Source organism: Heterodontus francisci, chromosome 12 (genome assembly GCF_036365525.1).
Source record: "Heterodontus francisci isolate sHetFra1 chromosome 12, sHetFra1.hap1, whole genome shotgun sequence".
Taxonomy (NCBI): Eukaryota; Metazoa; Chordata; class Chondrichthyes; order Heterodontiformes; family Heterodontidae; genus Heterodontus; species Heterodontus francisci.
This window is the reverse complement of record NC_090382.1, coordinates 21,373,694-21,398,091: the sequence shown is the minus strand read 5'-3', so window position 1 is coordinate 21,398,091 and position 24,398 is coordinate 21,373,694. Positions and strand designations below refer to the sequence as shown.

General features: G+C 44.4%; 1 protein-coding gene across 1 annotated transcript in view; it reads left to right on the top strand.

Moving 5' to 3' along the window:
* Nucleotides 1-9,936: 9,936 nt before the first annotated feature.
* LOC137375553 (serine/threonine-protein kinase 32A-like) overlaps nucleotides 9,937-24,398 on the top strand; it is a 344,635-nt gene continuing 330,173 nt past the window's right edge. Inside the window, exon 1 of the mRNA XM_068042898.1 lies at nucleotides 9,937-10,016. Within this exon, the coding sequence (XP_067898999.1) occupies nucleotides 9,965-10,016 (52 nt within the window). The 5' untranslated portion in view covers nucleotides 9,937-9,964. The remainder of the gene's footprint in view (nucleotides 10,017-24,398) is intronic.

Here is a 24,398-nt window from a genome sequence, read left to right as displayed (position 1 = left end):
TCAGAATGTCAGTGAAATTCAGAGGGAGATCAGTTTTCTGAAGAATCCGGATGTTGGTTTTAACAGCTTTTAAATGTTGCCAATTGCGCTTGTTTTGATATCTTAAATGCAGCCTTTGAAAAGTATGCACAAAACATATAACCACAATCTTTTGCATCTTTAAAGTGTCGGAAGAATTTAGAAGTTTCAACTCAGAATTTTTGTCTAACCATATACTGTTTAACATTGACATGTTATTTTTGGGATAAATGGGTGTAATGTTTATTTAGAAATGTTCCAAATTTTACATCTCTAGTCTCTTAACAGTCAGGTTCTGTTTCCAGATCGTAAACACCACACAGTGCCAAATAAATACTTTCATTCAAGCACATTTTTCCCTCATGAAAATTCTGTGGGTTTAAAGCTTTTGCAATCGTCCTGCATTGAAATAGAGCATTCAAGCTAAGCATAAAACCATCTCTTACAGTAGGAGATGCAGAGATCCGAGTTAATTGCAGTTCAAGGTAGCAAGATCGAGTATGAGGGCCCAACGTTCAAAGAAGGTTCCTCTATTTCCACAACTGAAAACAGAAATGCATGACAAGAGCAACCTATTGCGGATGCTGGAAATCTGGAATAAAAACAGAAAATGCTGGAAATCTGGAATAAAAACAGAAAATGATGGAAATCTGGAATAAAAACAGAAAATGATGGAAATACTCAGCAGGTCTGGCAGTATCTGTGGAAAGAACTGGTGAACTGGTGTTCTGACTTGAAACATTAACAGTTTCTCTCTCCACAAATGTTTTTTTAATTCATCCATGGGATGTGGGCGTCGCTGGCCAGGCCAGCATTTATTGCCCATCCCTAATTGCCCTTGAGAAGGTGGTGGTGAGCTGCCTTCTTGAACCGCGGCAGTCCATTTGGGGTAGGTATACCCACAGTGCTGATAGGAAGGGAGTTCCAGGATTTTGACCCAGCGACAGTGAAGGAACAAAATATAGTTCCAAGTCAGGATGGTGTGTGACTTGGAGGGGAACTTGCAGGTGGTGGTGTTCCCATGTATTTGCTGCCCTTATCCTTCTAGTTGGTAGAGGTCGCAGGTTTGGAAGATGCTGTCTAATGAGCCTTGGTGCATTGCTGCAGTGCATCTTGTTGATGGTACACACTGCTGCCACTGTGCGTCGGTGGTGGAGGGAGTGAATGTTTGTAGATGGGGTGCCAATCAAGCGAGCTGCTTTGTCCTAGATGGTGTCAAACTTCTTGAGTGTTGTTGGAGCTGCACCCATCCAGGCAAGTGGAGAGTATTCCATCACACTGCTGACTTGTGCCTTGTAGATGGTGGACAGGCTTTGGGGAGTCAGGAGGTGAGTTACCCGCCTCAGGATTCCTAGCCTCTGACATGCTCTTGTAGCCACGGTATTTATATGGCTACTCCAGTTCAGTTTCTGGTCAATGATAGCCCCTAGGATGTTGATAGTGGGGGATTCAGCGATGGTAATGCTGTTGAATGTCAAAGGAAGATGGTTAGATTCTCTCTTGTTGGATATGGTCATTGCCTGGCACTTGTGTGGTGCGAATGTCACTTGCCACTTATCAGCCCAAGCCTGCATATTGTCCAGGTCTTGCTGCATTTCTACATGGACTGCTTCAGTATCTGAGGAGTCATGAATGGTGCTGAACATTGTGCAATCATCAGCGAACATCCCCACTTCTGACCTTATGATTGAAGGAAGGTCATTGATGAAGCAGCTAAAGATGGTTGGGCCTAGGACACTACCCTGAGGAACTCCTGCAGTGATGTCCTGGAGCTGAGATGATTGACCTCCAACAACCACAACCATCTTCCTTTGCGCTAGGTATGACTCCAGCCAGCGGAAGGTTTTCCTCCTGATTCCCATTGACCTCAGTTTTGCTTGGGCTCCTTGATGCCATACTCGGTCAAATGCTGTCTTGATGTCAAGGGCAGTCACTTTCACCTCACCTCTTGAATTCAGCTCTTTTGTCCATGTTTGAACCAAGGCTGTAATGAGGTCAAGAGCTGAGTGGCCCTGGCGGAACCCAAACTGAGCGTCACTGAGCAAGTTATTGCTAAGCAAGTGCCGCTTGATGGCACTGTTGATGACACCTTCCATCACTTTACTAATGATTGAGAGTAGGCTAATGGGGCAGTAATTGGCCGGGTTGGACTTGTCCTGCTTTTTGTGTACAGGACATACCTGGGCAATTTTCCACATTGCAGGGTAGATGCCAGTGTTGTAGCTGTACTGTAACAGCTTGGCTAGGGGCATGGCAAGTTCTGGAGCACAGGTCTTCAGTACTATTGCCGGAATATTGTCAGGGCCCATAGCTTTTGCAGTATCCAGTGCCTTCAGTTGTTTCTTCACGCGGAGTGAATCGAATTGGTTGAGGTCTGGCATCTGTGCTGCTGGGGGCCACAGGAGGAGGCCGAGATGGATCATCAACTCGACACTTCTGGCTGAAGATTGTTGCAAATGCTTCAGCCTTATCTTTTGCACTGATGTGCTGGGCTCCCCCATCATTGAGGATGGGGATATTTGTGGAGCCACCTCCTCTAGTTAGTTGTTTAATTGTCCACCACCATTCACGGCTGGATGTGGCAGGACTGCAGAGCTTAGATTTGATCTGTTGGTTATGGGATCGCTTAGCTCTGTCTATCGCATGCTGCTTAAGCAGTTTGGCACGCAGATAGTCCTGTGTTATAGCTTCACCAGGTTGACACATCATTTTGAGGTGTGCCTGGTGCTGCTCCTGGCATGCCCTCTTCATTGAACCAGGGTTGGTCTCCTGGCTTGATGGTAATGGTAGAGTGGGGGATATGCCGGGTGATGAGGTTACAGATTGTGGTTGAGTACAATTCTGCTGCTGCTGATGGCCCACAGCGCCTCATGGATTCCCAGTTTTGCATTGCTAGATCTGTTCGAACTCTATCCCATTTAGCACGGTGATAGTGCCACACAACACGCTGGACAGTATCCTCAATGTGAAGACGGCACTTCGTCTCCACAAGGACTGTGCGGTGATCACTCCTACCAATACTGTCATGGACAGAAGCATCTGCGGCAGGCAGATTAGTGAGGATGAGGTCAAGTATGTTTTTCCCTCGTGTTGGTTCCCCCACCACCTGGCGCAGACCCAGTCTAGCAGCTATGTCCTTTAGGACTCAGCCAGTTCGGTCAGTAGTGTTGCTACCGAACCACTCTTGGTGATGGACATTGAAGTCCCCCACCTAGAGTACATTTTGTGCCCTCGCCACCCTCAGTGCTTCCTCCAAGTGGTGTTCAACATGGAGGAGTACTGAGTCATCAGCTGAGGGAGGGCGGTAGGTGGTAATCAGTAGGAGGTTACCTTGTCCATATTTGACCTGATGCCATGAGACTTCATGGGGTCCGGAGTCAATGTTGCGGACTCCCAGGGCAACTCCCTCCCTACTGTATACAACTGTGCCACCACCTCAGGTGGTTCTGTCCTGCCGGTGGGACAGGACATACTCGGGGATGGTGATGGCGGTGTCTGGGACATTGTCTGTAAGGTATGATTCTGTGAGTATTACTATGTCAGGCTGTTGCTTGACTAGTCTGTGGGACAGCTCTCCCAACTTTGGCACAAGCCCCCAGATGTTAATAAGGAGGACTTTGCAGGGTTGACAGGGCTGGGTTTGCCGTTGTCGTTTCCGGTGCCTAGGTCGATACCGGGTGGTCCGTCCAGTTTCATTCCTTTTATTGACTTCGTCGTGGTCAGGTACAACTGAGTGGCTTGCTAGGCCATTTCAGAGGGCACGTAAGAGTTAACCACATTGCTGTGGGTCTGGAGTCACATGTAGGCCAGACCAGGTAAGGACCCTAAAGGGCATTAGTGAACCAGATGGGTTTTTACAACAATTGACAATGGTTTCATGGCCATCATTATACTAGCTTTAAATTCCAGATTTATTAATTAAATTCAAATTCCACCTTCTGCTGTGGTGGGATTCGAACCCACGTCCCCAGAGAAATACCCTGGGTTTCTGGGTTACTAGTCCAGTGATAATACCACTACGCCACCGCCTATGCCTTGTTGCCAGACCTGCTATTTCCAGCATTTTCTGTTTGCATTACAGAAATGCTGGAGCAGCGTCACAGATCCATTAGCACAACCCACAGAAGATCCCAGGCCAAACGTTAACTCATTTTCTCTTTCAAACACAGGCCTGCATTTCCAATATGCTCTGTTTTCGTTTATTTCAGCATGGTCATTTTTTTATTGTAATGTATATGTTCGAAATAATTGAAATAAGTTGGAGCATGGTGGTGAAATAGTTTTAGTCTGCAAATAACAGTGCAAAGGAAATTTACTAAAATGGTACCAGGGATGAGGGACTTTAGTTACATGGAGATACTGGAGAAGCTGGGGCTTTTCCCTTAGAACAGAGGAGATTAAGGGGAGATTTAATAGAGGTGTTCAAATTCTGAAGGGTTTTGATAGAGTAAATAAGGAGAAACTGTTTCCACTGGCATGAGGGTCAGTAACCAGAGGAGACAGATTTACAGTAATTGGCAAACGAGCCAGAGGTGAGAAGAGGAGAATATTTTTCACGCATCGAGGTATGAGCTGGAATGCACTAGCTGAAAATGTGGTGGAAGCAGATTCAATCGTAACTCTCCAAAGGGAACTGGATAAATACTTGAAGGAGAGGAAATTGCAGGATTATGGAGAAAGAGCAAGGGAGTGGGACTAATTGGATAGCTCTTTCAGAGAGTCAGCACAGGCACAATCAATCTAATGGCCTCTAGTGCTATATGATTCTATGATCTCTTGTGGTAATGCTCCTAGACAGTTTACCTGCCATATTACAAATGCAAATAAGGGACCTAATGTCTGTTTGAGGTCCCCAATGCAAGATTAGCAGCAGCCCAAACTTGGAATCCTCTTTGTCAGGTTTCTCCAGAACATCTCAAGGTGTTTCACACAAAAATGAATTTGACATGTGATTGTGGTCAGGGAGGGGGATAGAATTGGTGACTGGGTAATGGAGATTGTGGTGGGGTTAGAGACTATGGCTTTGATCTTCTAAATGGAGGAAATTTCATCTCGTTCAGGACTGATGTCAGACAAGTAGTCTGCCCAAACAGAGTCTATAGAAGGGTTGAGTGAAAGAATGGTGAGGTAGAGTTGGAGTCATTAGCATACATATGGAAACTGATGTGTTTATGAATGACGTCACTGAGGGCAGCACATAGATAAGAAATAGGAGGGGCCCACAGATCAGCCTCAGGGGACTCCAGAGGTGACACTGAAGAGCCAGGAAGAGAAGCTATTGCAAGAAATTCTCAAGCTATGACTGGATAGGAACGAGCAGAACTAGGCAAGTGCAGTCCCACTAAGCAGGACAATGAAGGAAAGGCATTGGAGAAAGATAATGTGGTTAACCATGTCAAAATCTGCAGATAGGTTAAGAAGGATGAGGATGGATAGTGCACCAGAATCACAGTCATATAGATTCTTCTTATGACTTTGCTTAGCATTGTTTCAGTGCTACGACAGGGGCTGAAACCTGATTCAATTATGGAGTTTAGTTTAGTCTAGACATACAGCATTGAAACAGGCCCTTCGGCCCTCCATGTCTGTGCCGACCATCAACCACCCATTTATACTAATCCTACACTAATTCCATATTCCTACCACATCCCCACCTGTCCCTATATTTCCCTACCACCTACCTACACTAGGGGCAATTTATAATGACCAATTAACCTATCAACCAGCAAGTCTTTGGCATGTGGGAGGAAACTGGAGCACCCGGAGGAAACCCACGCAGACACAGGGAGAACTTGCAAACTCCACACAGGCAGTACCCAGAATTGAACCCGGCTCGCTGGAGCTGTGAGGCTGCGGTGCTAACCGCTGCGCCACTGTGCCGAGTTAGGGGAAAGATTGGCACTGATTTGGGAGGCAACAACACCTTCAATAACATGACAGTCAAAGACATCAAGGATGCTTTTTTGAGGATGGCTATGGTAACAGCAGATTTGAACGGAAAGGGTACAGTACCTGAGGAGAGGGAACCATTAACAATATTGGCTAACATGGGGCCCAGGAAGGGAAGTTGTGTGTAAGTTGCATTGGGAATAGGGTCAAGAAAGCAGGAGATGGTCTCATGGGAAAGATGAGCATGGAGAGGAGCGACAGGAGAGAAACTAGAGAAAGATACAAGTTCAGGGTGAGGGCAGGGGAACTACTGGTGAAGTTTGGCTTGCTGGGCTAAGGGAAGGGAGGGATTGGGAGAGGCAACTGAAAGGATGGTCTTAAGTTTAGTAAAAAAGAAGTCCATGAGCTCTTTGCAGTAGAACAGCTGTGCAACCATTTTAACCTTTAGCATTAAATCCCATGTTTTTGTGTGAGATGATGTCCAGGAAAATGTTTTTATGATTGTATTGGAATTATTTTCTTGAACTTTCCAATTAAAAAAAAATGTTCTCAGGATGTGAGTGTTGCTGGTAAGGTCAGCATTTATTATCCATCCCATAGTCGATGTGGTGACATTACTCCCACATTGCTGTTGAGAGTTTCAGTAGTTAGACTTAGCAACAATGAAGGAATGTTGGTGTGTAATTTTGAAGAAAACTTGGAGCATGCAGCTGCTGCCCTTGTTCTTCTAGGTGGTGGAGGTCATGGGTTTGGGAACTGTTGTCGAAGAAGCCTTGGTGAATTGCTACAGTACATCCTGCAGACTGTGCACCCTGCAGCCATGGGTCACCCACAGTGGAGGGAGTGGATGTCTAAGGTGGTGAATGGGTTGCTAATCATTCAGATTGCTTTGTTCTAGATGGTGTTGAGCTTCGAGTGTTGTTGCATCAGTACTCCATCCAGGCAAGTCGAAAATATTCCAGCATGCTGTTGACTGTGCCTTGTAGGTGTTGCTAAGGTTTTGGGGATAAGGAGGTGACTCACTTGTTGCACTTGGTGGGATAGAAAGCAGGAAACTATAGGCCAGCTGCCTAAATATGTCATTGGTAAAATACTAGAATCCATTATTAAGGAGGTAGTAGCAGGACATTTAAAAAATCATAATGCAATCAGGCAGAGTCAACATGGTTCTTTGAAAGGGAAATCGTGTTTGACAAATTTATTAGAGTTCTTTGAGGATTTAACAAACAGGGTGGATGATGGGGAACCAGTAGATGTGGTGTATTTGGATTTCCAAAAGGCATTCCAAAAGGTGCCGCATAAAAGGTTACTGCACAAGATATGAGCTTGTGGTATTGAGGATGATATATTAGCATGGATAGAGGATTGGTTAACTAACAGGAAACAGAGAGTTGGAATAAATAAGCCACTTTCAGGTTGACAAACTGTAACTAGTGGAGTGCCACAGGGATCAGTGCTGGGGCCTCAACTATTTACAATCTATATTAATGACTTAGATGAAGGGACTGAATGTATTGTAGCCAAATTTGTGGATGATATAAAGATAGGTAGGAAAGTAAGTTGTGAGGAAGACACAAAGTGTCTAGAAAGAGATATAGATAAAGTGAGTGGGCAAAAAATTGGCAGCTGGAGCATAATGTGTGAAAATGTGAGGTTGTCCACTTTGGCAGGAAGAATAAAAAAGCAAAATATTATTTACATGGAGAGAGACAGCAGAATGTTGCAGTACAGAGGGATCTGGGTGACCTTGTACATGAATCACAAAAAGTTAGCATGCAAGTACAGCAGGTAATTAGGAAGGCAAATGGAATGTTGGCATTTATTGCAAGGGGGATGTAGTATAAAAGTAGGGAAGTCATGCTACAACTGAAGAAGGCATTGGTGAGACCACACCTAGAGTACTGCATACAGCTTTGGTCTCCTTACTTAAGGAGGGATATATTTGCATTGGAAGCAGTTCAGAGAAGGTTCACTAGGCTGATTACTGTGAGGAAGGGGTTGTCTTATGAGGAAAGGTTGAGCAGGTTGGGTCTATACTCATTGGAGTTTGAGGGGGCTTGACAGGGTAGATGCTGAGAGGATAAATCTGGAACCAGGGGGCACAGTTCAAAATAGGGGGTCTCCCTTTTAAGATGGAGATGAGGAGGAATTTCTTCTTTCAGAGGGTCATTAATCTTTGGAATTCTCTTCCTCGGAGAGCAGTGGAGGCTGGGTCACCGAATATATTCAAGGCTGAGTTAGATTTAAGATCTACAAGGGAGTCAAGGGCTATAGGGTGCAGGCAGGAACTTGGAGTTAGGGCCACAATCAGATCAGCCATGATATTATTGAATGCTGGAGCAGGTTCGAGGGGCCGAATGGCCTACTCTTGCTCCTTTTTTCAATGTTAGCTCCACTGTCAGTCGGACTGGATTAACATTTGCAGCACCCCCCCCCCCCCCCCCCAATACACACATACAAAATCGTCGTTAAGTCAGTCCTATTTTACGTGGCACTGATAGCGCTGTGATATTTTCTTCTCTTTGTACCAGTAGATGTCACTTTAGAGCGCTGGTTATTTTCTTTGCTAGTGAGAAATGAACGGCGAGAAACTTGAGGAGAGAAAAATCGTGAACAAGTGCAACTCTAAGGAACGCATTTTAGCTAATTATTAGCTTTAAAAGTAAATACCACCAAACATTTTCCTAAACTTTAGTTGTAGTGTGGGTGACTTTTACAGCTTTTTAAACTAACAGTTAAACGGAATTAAAAAGTTTTATTCTGTTCGTCAAAGCTCGATAGAGAATATTTGCAAGCATTCAGTTCTCAGTGACCCATTATCAACACTTTAACTTACTTTCTGAGGCCACCCATGTTTCAATTCTGTTTAATGAAAGCAAAACACTGCGGATGCTGGAAATCTGAAATAAAAACAAGGAACGCTGGAAATCAGCAGGTCTGGCAGCATCTGTGGAGAGAGAAGCGGAGTTAACGTTTCAATTCTGTTTATTCATTTCTCTCACTCCTGGCTTTCCCCAATACATCAGTTACTGCCCTAGAGTTGCTGTTTACTTTTGACTATTTTTAATCCCCTCGCTTTTCGATGCCACTTTCTGCCTGTTGTTGTTTCTGGGGTTTTTTTTTGCAGTTCCCTGTTTGCAGCTGCGTGATCGAAATGCCAGTTGTCCCTGCAGTTACCCTGGGTGGGGTGGTGCCGGAGACACGTGTTCAACCCGCAATTTGATGATACATCGTCGCCACCAGAGGTGAGCGATTGAAGTAAGACGGTCTGTCATCTCGCCCATCAGTGTGCGCAGAGAGCGACCGATCATCAGCCCAGTGCAGACACACCTCCAGCAACTTCCGCTCAAAAACTGACCACCGCTCTCGTCTCCAGTGATTGTCTGCACAGTACTGGAGGAATAAAAACAGTTGCAACTGGTTTCAATTGCAAGCCTCAGTGCAGGTGGAGGTGGCATTGTATATATTATATCAAACCTTCAAACTCCTTTCCTTGGGGAGACGGATTGTTTATTTTAAGCAAATGAATGAATGCTAAGCCTGAACACTTTAATATTAAAGATCTTACAACGTATATAGATTGACAACAAGGCGGTGTAATAACTGGTGATTCAGTGATGGCTCCAATCCTTTCCTTAAAGAGCCGGCTCCCCAACAAGTAGAAAACGGTTGACATTATCCATACTCTCAGCTCTCTCTCTGCCATCGCGCTTGGAGTCCATCAGGTCAGGAGAGGACGGGAGAGAACAGAGAATCTGCCTGATATTTTTTGGGAAAGTTTTTCAGGAGCAGGCGGAGGTGGCTGTAGCTGGTGTTTGGGCGACGAGTAGCTTGACATCTCCTGATCCTGACCTTCTCTGCCAGCCCCTTTAAGAGCTGACACTGTTAACCCACCCACCTGGTAATAGGCTCCGGTCTGAAACTGCCCAGCACCGAGGGCTCTATGGTCACAAGGCTGCACGTGTGAATCTCACCGATGCCTCAAATGGGCTTCTGATCCCCCGCCTCCCCTTCAGATAATGTTATCGATCTTAAGGAACGGTGCGAGGAGCTGAAGATGGGGGTTAACCATTCCCATAAAACGCCAGTTTTTGATGAGAACGAGGACGGTAAGAGCGCTCAGTTCACTGAACGCAAACTTTGGGTCATTTTGGTTTTAATTTGTACATGTGAAAATGTCCTGCTATTGAATCCAACAATGCTGCAAATATGTTTTGGTGTGTTCTCGAACTATTTAAAACAAAACTGACCAAATGTCCTTCTGTAATAAAGGACTTGTGTGGTCGTGTGGAGAAAATGGGAAATAAAATGCGAGGATTTATAGATAGAGGCAATGACTGGAAAGGTAGTTTGATCGTAACTTTAGCAGACTGGTTCCTTTTCAATCTGCAAACCCCAAAACATCATGGGAAATGTATTTGGATTATTTCTTTCCATTAATCAGAGTTCACAGTCCAATGAGCCATATTTAGTATGTGTTTTTATATTTCTGTCAAGGTTTGCTGGTTTGTCGAAAGTGAGGCAAACAAACGATGTATGTTTCAAGTTTGACTAATTTCAGAAAGAATTACTGCTGCACATCTCATGAAGGCGCTGCCTCTCTCCCGGTGTCTTGCTCCACCGACCCTTAGCTGCCTTCCTATACTCTGGTAACTGTGAACGCAGGCAGGCTGTTCGCTTAAGGAGGGCACCACAGTCAAGCCCTGACCTGCCCTTAGTGGACAAGCTAGGTAGTAATGGGAGAGAAAAGGCAGGTTAGAGACCTGGTTGTGGATTGAGAAGGTAGAAGGGTTGAAAATGGCTTTGTAAGAAGCATGTTGATTGGTGTGGACAGTGGCAAGGGAAAGAGCATTGGAGCTATGAAATAGGAGCAGGAGTAGGCCATTCAGCCCTTCAGTATAATCATAGTTGATTTTCTACTTCAAATTCATGGATAAGCAAATATTTGTATTTTGGCAAGGAGGATCCAAAACCAGGACTTTGGGTAGCCAGGAGCTGGCCTGGGTAGGAGTTGGGTTGAGGTTGTGAGTTCTATGATGATGAGTTGGAGAGCTGGGAGCAGCTACACAGAGGGGGTTGAGTCAGGAAGGGGATCTGGGAGACCAATAGGTAGAGTCAACTACTTTTACAAACAGACCTTCATGAGCTCCTCACAGCATGTATCAGAGGTGTGGGTGGAGTGTGCTGGGGAGGAGGTTTGGTCGAGATGGTGGTCCCACTGGAGAAGATGCAAAAAAGATTTACAAGGATGATATGAGAACTGAGAGTTTATACTTATCAGGAAAGATTGAACATGCTCGGGCTCATTTCTCTAGAATGTTGAGGGGTGACCTAATCGACATCTTTAAGATTATGAAAAGGTTTGATGGGGTAGATGTAGAGAAGATGTTTCTACTTGTGGGGAAAACCAAAACTATGGGCCATAAATATACGATGGTCATTTTTTAATCCAATTTGAATTCAGGGGAAACCTCTTGATCCAGAGAGTGGTTAGAATATGGAACTTGCTACCACACTGAGTTGTTGAGGCGAATAGCATAGATGTATTTAAAGGGAAGTTAGATAAACATGAGAGGGAGAAAGGAATTGAAGGTTGTGCTGATGGAGTTAGATGGAGAGGGATGGGAGGAGGCTTGTGTCTGACATACACTAGTTTCTGAGCTGGATATTCTATTCAATGTATATTCAAGACAAAAATTTTCATGGCTTTCTCTGATGCAACTTGTCTCTTGCATATATAAATATGTATTACTCCATTATAATATTAATGTCATTCTCTGTGATGCATCCATCTGTTATCGTATGAAAGTGAGATATTTAAAACAAAACTGAAATAGTCTGCTGTTACCTCACTCTCCTGACTTGCTAAACATTTCACATTTTTGGGCGGCAGAACAAAACTATGGCTTTTAAAGTGGAAACAAACTGTTTATAATGCAGTATAATTTTAAAAAATAGCTTAAGGATATACATATATGTACCTGACTTACTAATAAAACAACAACTTGCAGTTATATAGCATCTTTTAGTGCAATAAAACATCCTAAGGCACTTCATAGCAGCATTATAAAAGCAAAATTTGATACCTAGCTTCAGAAGGAGATATTAGGAGAGATGGCTTAGCTTAATTGATGAGGTAGGTTTTAAGGAGTGTCTTAAAGGAGAAAAGAGGGGTTAGAGAGGGGATTTCAGAGCCAAGTGCCCAGGCAGCTGAAGGTACGGCAACCAACTGTGGAGCAATTAAATTTGGGGATGCGTAAGAGGCCAGATTTGCTGGAGCGTAGAGATCTTGGAGGTTTATAGGGCTGGAGGTGATTGCAACGATAGGGAGGGGAAAGGCAATTGAGGGATTCGAAAACAAGACTGAGCATTCTAAAACTGAGATGTTGCTGCACCGAAAGACAATGTAGGTCAGTAAGCACCAAGTGATGAACTTCACGCGAGTTAAGATTCGTCCTACAAAGTTTCGGTTGTATTCAAGTTTATGGAAAGTGAAAGAAAGGAGACCAGACAGGACAGAATTGGAATAATTAAACCTAGAGGTAACAAAGGCATGGATGAGGGTTTCAGCAGCAGATGCACAGAGGAATACGGTGCTTGGTAATGTTAAGGACATACGGAACAGGATGTGGCACTGAGACGATGAATGCAATGCTTAATCTGTCCTCAGCATCAGCAATCAATGCTGCCTAGAGAACGGTTAGACAAAGCTCACTTAACAATTCTTGAACTGTCAGTAAATTCAGGGTTATTCTTATTTTGCTAGGCCTAGCCGTTATGTCTAGGTGATGTATTATGGAGGAAAGATACATTAACACGCTTGTAAAGCTATTCAGACATAAAGGATAGTCTTATATTAATCCTAAAATAATTTAAAAGTAAGCACCATTTCTGATTCCTGTTTCCTTCGTGTCCTATTATTTATATTCTCGTGTCCTAGTTTTAATACAATTTTAATTTTCTTCTTTGAGACTAATATAACTTATTTTAACCATTCTATAAACTTTTTTAAAAGAAACTTAAAATCTTCAATTAACCATTTGCTTTTCCCTCTGCCTCATGCTCTCCATTTTGCAATTGAAAATAAAATGTCAAACACAATGCCATTTGGCTGGTTAACCACTGCCTGTAATGATCAATAAATCCAATGGGGAATTCAGGAGAAACTTCTTTATCCAGAGAGTAGTTAGAATGTGAAACTCACTACCGCAAGGAGTAGTTGAGGTGAATAGTATGGATGCATTTAAGGGGGTTAGATAATGAGGGAGAAAGGCATAGAAGGTTATCTTAGGATTAGATGAAGTGTGGAGCATAAACATTGCATGAACTAGTTGGACCAAATATGATGTAAATTCTGTGTACTATTTTTGATTTTGAGTTGCAAATGTTCTGAAATCAACTGATGCCAAACTCCAATGCAATTGTCTACATCAAAGCAGTGCCAGCTGATAAATATGCTGGTCTGTGGCCCCTCAGGACAGAGTAAGTGAATCTCTCCACAACATGATAAAGGTTAAAGCGCTGCAGAACTTCAATTATTCTCTGTAGGCACTATCTAAATTTTTGTTGAATAAAACTTGGTCCCACGTATGTTGTTTGAGCAAGATATACAATGAGGGAAGCCAGTGGGACCCTAGGTTGTACTGTGTGTACCCTCTCCCTCATGTTCATTTTCTTGTAAAATGTGTGATGTAAATCACAAATGATTTTGTTAATTAAATTGCCCACGCTTTCCATGTTGCTCAAAATGTAGATGATATCAGTGTATTGAATCTCTGCATTGAAAGTGAAAGGATTAATGAGGTTAGGCCAACCTTTTGGGGCATATTAATATTTTTAAAAGCAATAACTTGCTTACATGGCTTTTCTTTAATGTATGTTCAACAAGTAGTAATTCAATAATCTCATTAAAATATCACTCTTTTGTATGGGCTGCTAGCTGAGAGTAGCCTCATCTATTCTGGTTATTGCATTCTGTCAGAAAGCACAGTGCTCTTTACAGAGTGCATAGGAGGAAAAATGTGATAGATAAAGGAATGGGAAATTATTTCTCCATTTTTGTATACCACTTTACCCTGAAGGTCTAACTCATGCTGGGATGCATAGGTGCTCCCAGCCCTCCCATAGTAGGCCCAACTGGCCATTCTTCATGGAGTAGTCCAGGCTCAAGTGACAGCATCAAGCTGGAGCCAATTCAGATGTCCAATTATGCATATTTCCAGCAGGAATTGATTCGGTAACAATCAGAAGTGGGAATCCTGACTCTACCCCCCCATCCCCTATCTCACCCCCATCTATCCTGGGGCACTGAAGTCAACTGTAACATCCCTATTCCTGCTGTGGAAGAGGTTAGTTAATTCAGTGCAAACCAGCCAGCCCGTCAGCTCAACAATTAAACTCTGAATGACATTGCTAAGAATGCAATAGCCCTGTGGTTATAACACTGGAGCAATGACCTAGAGGTTGTAAATTGCAGTGGCATCATAGAAAGTTATGAAATTGAACTTGTAGGTTGTTACAAGAACAAAATCTCTTCAGGCAATGGACTATAACCGCATTCCCCCACCAACTCCCCCACCAATCCACTCCACCCCTCCCAAAAAGGTCTGACTTCCATGCCGTTCCATCCAAACTAACTAGCTGGTGTGGCAATATAATGGCTGCTTTTATTTGGGAAATGGCAAGTATCATGATGGTGTAATAGAAGACACTTTTCTGAGTTTGGGACCTAGCACAGGGAGGTCTTCTCTGCTGTAACCAGTCTGGAATTGTTAGATACAAACAATGGGTGCCGAATGTGAAAAAAGTTTCATTCCCCATTATTGCATTTTTTTCTATCTAATGTGCTCTTGAGTTTTAGGAAATGTTTCCTCACACTGGGAGTTTGAACCTTTGATTGTATTTGGAACATATAAAATGTCTCTGAGCTCATGGTAGTTACATGTCAGATGCCAAAACTTTGTTTGAGGTACAAAACAATCCTTTAAGGGAACCAGACATTGACCTGGAGCCTGAAATTTACAAGACCAGAATTTTACATGGCAGTGGAAGCCCTGCCCGCAGGCGTAAAAGTCAGGGGCCAGCCCTCCTCTGCCGGGCCTGGAAGCTATGCCATACCTTTATGTGGCCCAGGCCCTTAAATGACCTCAGGCGGGACTTCTGCCCCTCTGAGGCAAAAAGTCCCACCTCCAGCCGGACGGCAGCTCCTCAGTCCCAGCAGCGCCACCGGGAGTGGTGGCTAATGCTGGGACTGCACCCAGCCTGAGGAACAAGAGGAACGCTGGCCCAAAAAAAGGTAAGTGAGATTTCGGGCCTTGCTGACGACAATTGGCTGGGCCCCAGCAAGGGTGGTGGTGCCTGATCAAGAGGGACCCCCCCCCCCACCCCGACCCCCTGGGCCTGCGAGGAGGCCGCCTGGTATTACCGGATGACCTCCTCAGCTGACGCAGTGCCCAGCTGCCGCTGGTAATATACCAGCAGCAATGGGAGGAGGCCCTTAAGTGGCAATTAATTGGCCACTTAAGGGTTGCAATTGACCTGGGGCGGGTGGGCCATTTCTCACCTCCCTTGCTGCTGGTAATATAGCAGTGGGGGTGGATAGATGACCGAAACAGCAACCCCTCCCCCCTAGGTCCGGGGTGGCAGGGCCATAAAACTCTGGCCCAAGTAGTTTAGTGCAACTGACCTCCAGTACAATTGCCTGGTTTATCATAAGTACCTATGTGATGGTGTTAAATTGACAGGCCAGATTTGCAGCTAAATAATCCAACCACATTCCATGCTCCGAACTATCAATGAGCAAGACCATACAAAATCTAATAATCTATTTTAAATTTACAATGCAAGAAATTGTGTGAACAACATGGTCCCACAAACCACAACCAGATGAAACTAATCTGTTTTCTGGTGGTATTGGTTGAGTAGGGTATGGTGGCTGATACACTGGGAGAACTGCCCGTTCTTCTGTGAATAAAGTTATCGTTTCTTGAAGGTCCACCTGCATAACGTCAACATGCCGACAGGATCTTGGCTTAATGCACCTTCCAAAGGATAACACCTCTAATAGTGCTCCTTCTCTGTATTTCATCTACTTAAGTCTAGGAGTAGGACTTGATCTGGCTTTCTGATTCAGAGGTGACAGTGCCACCAATGGAGGCAAACTGACTCTAAAAGGTGCTAACTTCTGCTACCGCACTTTGGGGAAGTGCCTGACTTGGCACCTCTCTCTGACAACAAGATGAGGATAAGTGAGAAAATGCAAACATTATGCCACTCCATGTCATCACACGACACAGCATTGATACATTATATGGAGCACCACAGTGCTCCATTCCATGTGATTTTATAGCCTTATTAGTGGCTTCTTTGATGAACAACTAGTTTAGTTTGCCGCCCAGTGTGATATTGAGCTCTGGAGACTAAATTTAAGCGCTGGTCTGTATTATGAACTGACTCCACCAAGGCAATGTTAAGGGTCTAGCAATTAGAATCAGCTTTGATAGGCCTAGGGCAGGGAAAGTTCAATCTAGGCTCCCTCTGCTGGTTGTTATTTAGAAAGGTATGTGTAAAAGGTGAGGATAGGATTGCGCTGTACTGATCATTGTCAAATAGATAGCTGATACCCGCTGTTCACTTTGAAGAGTGGCATCTGGGCAAGGTACTGGAGGATGCCCCTTCAGGATAGGAAAGGACATAATTGTGGGGGTGGGTGGAGGAAAAATTAGTGACGGCGTTTCTAGCATTCAGATAAAACCATAGATTTATAGATTTGTAATCTTATCTTTATTTATTTGTTTTATTTATTTAGAGATACAACACTGAAACATGCCCTTCAGCCCACCGAGTCTGTGCCGACCAACAGCCACCCATTTATACTAATCCTACATTAATCCCATATTCCCTACCACATCCCCACCATTCTCCTACCTACACTAGGGGCAACTTACAATGGCCAATTTACCTATCAACCTGAAGTCTTTGGCTGTGGGAGGAAACTGGAGCACCCGGCGGAAACCCACGCAGTCACAGGGAGAATTTTCAAACTCCGCACAGGCAGTACCCAGAACTGAACCCAGGGCGCTGGAGCTGTGAGGCCGCAGTGCTAATCACTGTTAGAAGTGTTAAAAGTGACATTCAATCATCTAAAATATAAAATCCTTGTGTAATAGACTGACCGCTTGTTGTATGTATTATGTGGATAGTTTAACAGAAGTAATTATTCACAAACTGCATATCAAGAATATTTAACCTTAAACATCATGCAGATGTTCTATACAGTGGAATCTCGATTATCGGCCAAGATGGAGGAGACTCATCCTTTGATGGATATTGAAGTGGGGGCAGGGAGAACTCTGGCAACCCAATTCCTGGTCTCTAAGACCTGAAACCTTGAGTCCCATTGACCTCCTCCCAAAAATAAATAGCAGAGCTGCATGGATAATTGCCATCCAGACATCAACTAATTCTCCTGTTAAATCAAGTACCCAGAATCTATGAAAAAGCAATTGAAATAACTGGATTTGCAAAAGTGCAATCCAATTTCCACAGAAATTATCACAGAGCAAGAGTGTAGATACTAACAACTGCTCTTAAGCTCGTGGGGTGGATGGTGGGGGCGGTTGGGTGTTTCTGGGTACGAGTACTTGTGCCTCCTCGCTGCTCTGCTTGGATCTCTACCAAACAAAGACCTGTCGCAATGAGGTAGACGGTACGAAGAAGTCCATCTTGCCTCATTCACACAGCCTTTAAATACTGTGCCTACTCCAGGTGAAAGCACGTGACACAGAAGTACAAGGGCAGCACGGAGAGGGTGGAGACCTGGATGGGTCTCCACTCATTCCCTTCCTTTGTACCTGGAATGCAAACGTTCTCTGGGTGCAAAGCTGAGAAAAATTGTCCCTCTGTTTTACAGATCCAGCTCTGATTGCCATCAGACTTATAGTCAGTTTGATTTTGTTTTATTTTCTGATCAACTCAAGTGGAAAAAGTGAAGCACAAATCACTTTGCACTCTACATTAGAGGCCACAGAAAGATTAAACATTTGACTTATTTTAGCTCAAATATAAATTACTTGGCAGATGATCCCTCTGGTGATTGAGGCAATTAAACTGCTTTTGTCTTAATTACATTACATAGAATTAACAGCACAGAAACAAACATTTGGCCCAACTGGTTTGTGCCAATGTTTATGATCCACACCACCTCCTCCCACCCTGCTTCTTCCATCCCCATCAATACATCAGTGTTTCCTCTAAGCTTCTCTAGGCGTGCGACCGTGCAACAATCTGCAATGTACACATTGCAAAAAAAAGGTCACGGCCAAACAACGTCCCCTTTAAGATGTGTGTGAGTGCAGCTGTGCAGCAATCTTAAAGGGACCACACAGTGCAACAAACAGGTTGCTTACAACAAAGAAAAAATAGAGGAAACATTGCAGTATATCCTATTGCTTTCTTGTTCATGCGTTTATCTAGCTTCCCCTTAAATGCACCTATGCTATTCACCTCAACTATTCCATGTGGTAGCAAGTTTCATATTCTAATCGATCTCTGGGTACGGATGTTTGTCCTGAATTTCCAATTGACGTATTAGTGACTTATATTCATTACCCCCAGTTCTGGTCTCCCTCACAAGTGGATACTTCTTCTCTATGTCTATTCGATCAAACTCCTTCATCATTTTAAAAACTTTTATCAGGACACCCCTCAGTCTGCTTTCTTCTAGAGAGAAGAGCCCCAGTCTTTCACTCTTTCCTGATAATTATAACCTCTTAGTTTTGTAAATCATTTTTTGCACCTTCTCCAATGCATCTTTTGTTTTGTAAATTTGGAGACCAGAACTATATACAGTGCTCTTAAGTGTGGTCTAACCAAGGTTTTATATAAGTTTAACATAGCTTCTCTGCTTTTCAATTCCATTCCTGTAGAAAAGAACCCCCGTGCTTTGTTTGAATTTTTATTGTCTTGTTAACTTGTGTTGCTACTTTTAATGATTCGATTCCCTTGCTCTTCTACCTCATCTAAACTCTTAGGGCGAGAAATTCAATGGAGTAGTTTCCACTAGCTGTGCTATGCAGATTTATCTCCATTCTTTCGGGACAGGTGACACCTGTCCATCATTGATATTGACACATGCAGCTGCTTCCCCTGCATGTGCCCAAATACCTGAAAACGGTTCTAACCTGACATCACACAGCCCGACCTTTGTAATGCCAGGATACCAGAACTTGGCAATGCAGGTTGTGGTCATGCCTGTGCTGCCCACTCTTAAAAGAAGGAACGCAAAGCAACAAGATGGGTCCTGCAGTAGCATTATTTAAAGGGCCAAGCACCCTGATTGCAGGTAAGTAAAATGTATGGTACTTCTTCTGCTGGCAAGTGTCTGAAAGTACTCAGGAGAGTTTTTGGAGGTGTTTTGGTGTATTTGCCAGAGAGTGTTGCCGGATCCTTCAGGGATGGCAGAGGAATAGGTGACCGGTCCACACAAAGGCTGCAACAGGTATGAGGGCAGCAGTGGCAGTACCTCTGGGTCTGCAGCATGACAGGGAGATGGAGCAGAGGTTGCAGAGAGGACAAGATCCACGCCGTGCCGTCTGCCAAATTGGAGCTGGACTCCTCCATGCTATTCCACAGTGACTGGAAGTGTCTAGCAGGCCAGCCAATACACCCAGCATCTCGGATGCATGCCCATTCACTGCTGTCCTGTATGCCGCCCCATTGAGGTCCTCATCTGAGTCCTTTGCAGCAGAACTTGTCTGCTACCTCACCCTCTGGAAAGCTAGCAAATAAAACAATCTTACCCCTGGCCTGGCTGCATGCCCACTCCTGCCCAGATGACTAATCATGTGCTGATCACAACTTTATACCAACTTCCAAGGTATGTGCAGTGCCAGTATCTGAGTGGTGGCTGTGAGCATCAGATCAAGTGACAGTGCCTCTTCTTCAATGCTTTTGCTGCTTCTCTCCTTCCTTGGGTTCCTGTGGCTGGGCAGGTGCAGTTTTGAAAGCAGGCAATCAGCAGGATAAAGTTGTGGTGAGGTAAGGTGGAGTGGGGTCGAAAGCAAGAGGTCCATGGTCACACCATCAGCAGCTTGCTAATCATACCAGTTAGCAGAATGAGGGTGTGCTGGGAGTTGAAAATGGGCATAAGATAGAAAGATGCCATCATCCTCTGCTGGTGATGCTGGTGCTGCAGGCTCTGTCACAGTCAGCTCTAGGATGCAGAGAACCATCTCCTCCATAGGGCTCAAGTGTCATTGCCCCTCTCCAGTTCAGCTCTGCTGTGTTCCGTTCTATTGTATGTCATCTTGTCCTGCAAGAGGGAAGGCAGAATGTCTGTGGTTGTATAGTAGTGTGTTAGGACGTTGTGCTTGTCATAGCTGGAATAACTGGAGGTATGCAGCGGGAATGAGAGGTGGATGTGAGGTTGCAGTGATAGTAGGTGTGGAAGGGTGAGGTGGAGTATGTGAATGCTAGGTGTGAGTCCTGAGTGTCAGGAAGTGCTGCTGGGTGAGTAATTGGGGTGTGGTCCATTGAGCAATGTGAGAGGTTGGTGGAGTGATGGGTAGGACATGTCAGTGAATGCATCTACATATAACGTTGACCACCTGCATGAGGTCATTAGACCTGATGTGGCACTGCTGCCAGGTTCTCAGGTCCAGACTCCAGGAGTTCTTGATCACCTGCTCTCACTTTCTTCTGAGGGTTGTCCTTGAGGGTCACCTGGTACCCTGCGGGACCATGGTGTCTCTCCTCTGGCCCATCTGCAGAACTAATGCCTCCAGTGCTGATAATCTCGATCCTTCTGTGTGTCCTGCTGTTCATTTTTCAGCGTTTTCCATTTTGGGAAAAAAAAAATCCCAATTTGCCTTTAAGAGGTAGCCTCCCTTTAAGAAAAAGCTTGTACCCATGATCAGGAAACAACATTGCCAGCACAACATACTGTGTGAAGACCACACTGGTACCATTATGAGGAGCAGACTGGTGTTGGAGGCACAGATTGCTGCGCTGAAATCATTCAGATGACCAATTTTGTGTCTTACCCACCTTGCTCTGAATGGGTGCAAGCACATTGTGAATCACAACTCCTGTGCCCAGAAATTGGGCAGATGAATTTATCGCCCTTAATTTCCAAGGAGTATGTGGCCTCCTTATTCCACCTACCAAAATGCACTACCTCACACTCTTCAAATTCATTTGCAATTTACTTGCCCATTCTAATAGTTTATTAACATCTTCTTGTTAACTAATTGATCTTTTCCAAAAAAAAGTGGCATCTTGCTTCACACTGACTCCCATTGCCCAACTGCTAATGTATCTGAAAGTGTTTGTGTTACGCAGAAATGACAATGAAATGTGTTTGCAGAATATTTTTGGGGTAAAAACACTCATGAGAGAAATAGACTTTGTGGCTAGGAAGTATTCAAATCGATTGTTTTATCACAGGTAATAGCAATACTACAACTTGTTGCTTTTGACCTTGAGCAGGGAAAAACAAACCATAGCCTGGCTCCTTATTGCTATCTGCTGGTTTCTGCTGGAAGGTGCTATGTGTGGAAATGAGGGGTGGTTAGGATTGGGACTGACTGTTGAATGTCATCATATTTAGAGTTTTAAAAGTCTGGTTTTGTATAGTTAAATAGTTATAAGCTGGGATTTTATCCAGGTGATGGGGGTCTTGACCTTCAGAAAAAGTGCTGCTGAGAACCCTATGTTGTCCCTTCTGTGGGAGGCCAGCTGAATCAAGTGCCAATCAGGTACTCAACTGGATAGCGACGAGTCTTCCAAGGGATCAAGGACTTCAGCGATGGAAGTCCTGCCCTGTCAGAGCTGCCGTCCAATTAGAGGTCAGCAGCTGTTTAACTGAGCAGCACCACCGCAGAGGCCGAGGAGCAGTACTACACCCAGGCCACAAGTAAGTCAGGATGGGAGGGGTCCCGCGGGGTGGGGTCATGGGGGAGGGCATTGTAGGGGTGTCAGCAGTAACAGCAGTGGGATGGCTCTCAGTAGGCCTCGCCATCTCGATGCTGGGTCCCTCATTCAGGCACTAAGTGCCTTTTAATGAATGAACCCGCACTCGCCCCCCCCCTCCCACCAACACCACCCCCCCACCACCCACTGCCGGATCCAGCAGTTTTTCTTGCCGTGCTTCCCATGCAGTGACAGGCCCGCCTGCCGCTTGGCTAATTGCAGTGGCAGGATGAGGCCCTTAGTTGGGCATTAAGTGGCATTCACAGACCTTCCCGTCCCAGACTTAATTTTGGCAGATGCGGGAAGGTTGGAGGGTTCCCCTCCCCCGCTAGCATGTTAATCTGTTAATTGTGTTCACTTGTTTAATTATATATGGGTGGAAGGTGTTGGGGGTCTTACTTTTGCACTTCTAAGCAGACACTTAGACTGGTGGAGGTTTTTGAGCGAGGAGCTACATGTTGGTAATCCATTTACTCTTTACAATAAATGTGAAACTGAGTGAAGATAGGCTCCAGCATCATCCTTCCACAACAAGCTCTCTGGAATTTAATACACCATCCCACCCAATTATGTGCTCTCCCCACCTCCAAACCCGCCGCAGTGGAGAGCATAAAATTCCTCTCATAGTATCTGTATTTTCCTAGTTTTCTCATTGTGTATCTCATAGTACCTTCCACGTACTAAAAAGAACCTTCATACGCTCTGAAAAACACTTGATACAGCTGCCAAGATGGGTCCTTGGTCAAGTAAACCACAGTTCAGTTTGCAAAGTAGAAACTGCTGTATAAAACCATCCTTGTGCCTCACAGGACTCAGTGCTCAATTGAGCTCAAAATCCTCGCCTTCAACTTGTGGTACCATTATTTTGTGTGCGTTGATCTTGTGGTGAGCAGCACTTTATGGTGAGTTCTGATGTTTAACCTATCACACACGATGACCTCCTGCTAGCTCTTTATTGAGGGTTCAGCAGAGCTTCAGTTCATCAATAGTCTAATAATCAGCTAGTGATTCACCAACAATGGAAGAAGAGAAGCAGGGTCTCTTTTTAGGTTGAGATAGATCCAGCAGAGTTGCCTATCCTGTTTGGAGGTATTCATGGAGGTTCCATCACATAACCTCACGCCTCCAGCCTGTAAAACAATTTTCCCCCCATCGTTAATATTTTTATGAACAAAAATATTCAAAGAAAATTAATCGAGTACAATTTTGTTTTAATCTCTCTGATTTCGGTCTTGGATTGCTTGCAGGAGTATCCCGTTGATTAATTTTTAATTCCTGGAGACTCCAGGACAGTTCTGGAAGGTTCTCAACCATAGGCTTCAAGGTGATGAGCCTGATGAAGTAGTTCAGAACCAAATCATCTCGCTGTTTTGCTCTGTCTTGGCAGACTCAGTGTGCCAATACATGAACCAAGCAGATCTGCAGTACTCCAGTACAAGACTGATGATTGCCCAACCAGCCCAGTGCACTAATGGAACCTGGAGGAGTAGATCTGGCACTGGGAACTGGGATGCTTTCCATTTGGCTCCAGTTATGCCTGCAGGGCGCAGGCCTAATGAGTACGATGGTGTTGGCTAGATCAGTAAGTCATCTGGGCTGGTAGGCTGCACAGCTTTATCTGTTTAAACTCCAGCAGTACCCTAAAGTAAAGTGCTATACTTTAGATCTTTTTAAGCATTTCTTGTTATTTTTCCATATTCATACAGACAGTGTATTTTCTGTATCTTTGAATCCATCTTTATGGTATCAGAATGATTTATATTAAAAGTTGAAAAGCTTCCCTGATTGCATTTTCTTAAACATGCTGATACTAATGTGCAGCAATGATTATTTTATAGCTTCAAACTTCAATTTTCAACAAGAACAACAACTTGTATTTACATAGCACTTTCGACACAGTAAAACAACCCAAGGGGCTTCACAGGAGCGTTATCAAATAACATGTGACACCGAGCCACGTAAAGAGATATTAGGGCAGATGACCAAAGGTTTGGCCAAAGAGGTAGCTTTTAAGGAGTGTCTTAAAGGAGGAAAGAGAGGCAAATGTTTAGGGAGGGAATTCCAGAACTTAGGGCCTAGGCAAAGCCTTTGACCTGGTCAGCAGACGTGGTCTCTTCAGACTACTAGAAAAGATCGGATGTCCACCAAAGTTACTAAGTATCACCACCTCATTCCATGACAATATGAAAGGCACAGTTCAGCATAGCGGTGCCTCATCAGACCCCATTCCTATCCTGAGTGGCGTGAAACAGGGCAGTGTTCTCGTACCTACACTGCATGGGATCTTCTTCTCCCGGCTGCTGTCACATGTGTTTAAGTCTTCAGAAAAAGGAATTTTCCTCCACGCAAGATCAGATGGCAGGTTGTTCAACCTTGCCCATCTAAGAGCGAGACCAAAGTACGCAAAGTCCTCATCAGGGAACTCCTCTTTGCTGACGATGCTGCATTAACATCTCACACTGAAGAGTGTCTGCAGAGACTCATCGACAGGATTGCGGCTGCCTGCAATGAATTTGGCCTAA